Here is a 2,602-nt window from a genome sequence, read left to right as displayed (position 1 = left end):
TACTCACGGGATTGCAGTGTTTACTTTGCTTGTGTATAAATAAGGGATCTGAGAAGGAAAACCATGAAGACTAATTCTGGCTTTCTGATGCTCTCTCTGCAGCACTTGCTGTTCAGGAAACAAAACAATAACCTAACTTAGCTGCTGTGAAATGTTTTCTGGAGGTGATTATTCCTCACTTACCAGCTAGTGATTCTCCCTATGAATAAGTCACTGACAGAAATTCTTCAGGAACTACACAGAACTATGTAATATGAATCTGTACCTGAGTAGTTATCTATTATTGTGCCTATATGTTCAACTGTTTCCACAAAGCATATACCCCTGCAAGTGGAACTAATTTGTCTATACATTCATGTATTGTGACCATTTCATAAACAAGAGGTCTGACATCTCACTCAAGACCTTTGGCAAGACCTTAACCTTTCTGGAGAGAAGGACATTTGAAATACAACTAGGCATCTCTATCCATGTAAATGAATGTCTTTGTGCAAGAGCCTGCTGCATTTGTTACTTCATGACCTCTTTGTCTTTTCTCTTGAATTGCTTCAAGTTCTTCTTGACCCTCTCCTTTGAACGTTACCTCAGGAAAGATCAGGACTCCTACAGGTCCAGTGTCTGTATAGATACCATATGGCATCAGAAATGCTGTTAGGTGCCTGTGTTTAGACAACTGATTCTTCTTCAGTGCTTATATCTCCTCATGCAATACAGAAGGAGCAGAGGAAAATAGCACTTGAAAATCAGGAGGCTCACTTAGCATTTAAAATGGAAATCAAACTATGCAAATTAACCCTCTTCCCCAAACTTAAAAGTTTGTTTTGTGAATCACAGTTACTTCCCAAAGTTATATTCAAAGTTAGTAACAAAGGAACTTCTCAGTGTTGATTCAAGTTCTCCTATGGTAGCTTTCTAAAATGACTGATATAATCTGAATTACCGAAGTTGCCATGCTAATCCCTGTGAAAAAAGGTTGACAGAACTATTTATTTGCTGCCTCAAGTTCTTTGAAGTTCATTTTAAGTTGGATCAGAGTCAGAACGCAATATTGTTCTTTGATGCATACCAAAGATATAATTAAAGGAAGATGATGATGTTTACTGTCTTTTCTACTCCTCGGGAATGATGTGTAATAAGTTCAGTAGAAATACCTTCTTTTACATTCGTGTAGTATGAGCATTCATTGATGTTAGCTGAACATGCAGATTGACTCAGGAGAAGGAATTCTTAACCATTGATGTTGAAAGAAAAGCATAATACCCATTTCTGTCAAAGTCTTATTAGACTTTCATAGGATACAGAAAAATTCAGTCAGAAGACTATCTTCCAAGCATTATATTAGTGATCAGATGCTGAAACTCTGGGGAGAGCAGCCATGGCTTTCCACAAAATGTCTTTTACTTCCTGGTTCCTCAGACAGTAAATGAATGGATTTAGCACTGGAGTGACTATAGTATAAATTATAGAAACCAGCTTGTTGAGATCCAAGGAGTGTATTCTCCTGGGTCGGGCATACATGAAGAGGGTGGCTGAGAAGAAGATGATAACGACAGCCAGGTGAGAAACACAGGTGGAGAAGGCTTTCTTCCTGTTCTGGGCCTTGGGAATTAACAAAATGGCGCTGATTATGCACATGTAAGAAATTACAATGACAGAGAGGGGAATCAACAAAATAAGCAAGGCCAAGACAAAGTCCACCATCTCTGCAACTAACCGCTTAGTGCAAGAAAGGTTGAGCAAAGGGCTGATGTCACAGTAGAAGTGGTTGATGACACCAGGGCCACAGAAGGAGAGCTGGGAAATGAAGAAGACTTTTAGCAGAGACATCAGAAAGCCAACCAGCCAAGAGCCCATGGCCAGGTGCACACAGACTCTGTGGTTCATGATGACTGTGTAGTGCAGCGGCTTGCAGATGGCCACACAGCGGTCATAGGCCATGACAGCCAGAAGGACACATTCAGTACAGACCAGGGCAATGAAAAAGTAGAGTTGAGCCATACATCCTGTGAAGGAGATGTTCTTACTCTTCACCAGAATGTTGACCAACAATTTAGGAACGGTGACTGAGATGTACCAGGCCTCTAGAAAAGCTAGATGGCCTAAGAAAAAGTACATGGGCTTGTGGAGCTGGTGATTTCTTATGACTAAAGTGATGATAACTATGTTTTCAATGACAGTCAGCAAATATACAATGAGGAAAATTACAAACAATAGAGCCTGTAGCTCTATGATGGTAGGGAATCCCAAGAGGATGAACTCATGGATATGGGTATCATTTTCTTGTATCATGATGACCTTGAAGACCTGGAATGTGTAAGGAGGAAAAATAAAGCCATAAGAAACATCTTGTATTATCTCCCCCAAGCATCCTTTTCATACTGGAGTTACAAATACCTAGTTTAAGTAGACATTCCACACCAGTTGTTTAATTGACATTCTTTATTATTTAGCAAATTCTGAAAATGTTTGAGGGCTATAGCAGAATTGGTGATTCAGATCCTCACTTCAAGAAAATGCTTAGGCTTCACTGATTTCCTCACAGACCTTCTTACCCCTAACTTCACTTAAAAGACAGTCAAAGGGAAGAGGCAACATTAATAAA

The 2,602-nt window shown here is 39.6% G+C and overlaps 1 protein-coding gene across 1 annotated transcript; it reads right to left on the bottom strand.

Annotated features, from left to right (window-relative positions):
* Nucleotides 1-1,338: 1,338 nt before the first annotated feature.
* LOC108509919 (olfactory receptor 6B1-like) lies at nt 1,339-2,289 on the bottom strand. The gene has a single exon (XM_017839535.1). The coding sequence runs from the start codon at nt 2,287-2,289 to the stop codon at nt 1,339-1,341; it is 951 nt and encodes a 316-aa protein (XP_017695024.1).
* Between the last annotated feature and the right edge of the window lie 313 nt (nt 2,290-2,602).

The sequence above is a fragment of the Lepidothrix coronata genome, unplaced genomic scaffold, assembly GCF_001604755.1.
Source record: "Lepidothrix coronata isolate B3197 unplaced genomic scaffold, Lepidothrix_coronata-1.0 Scaffold433, whole genome shotgun sequence".
Taxonomy (NCBI): Eukaryota; Metazoa; Chordata; class Aves; order Passeriformes; family Pipridae; genus Lepidothrix; species Lepidothrix coronata.
Note: the sequence above shows the minus strand (reverse complement) of the source record. Positions and strands in the feature narration are given on the sequence as shown.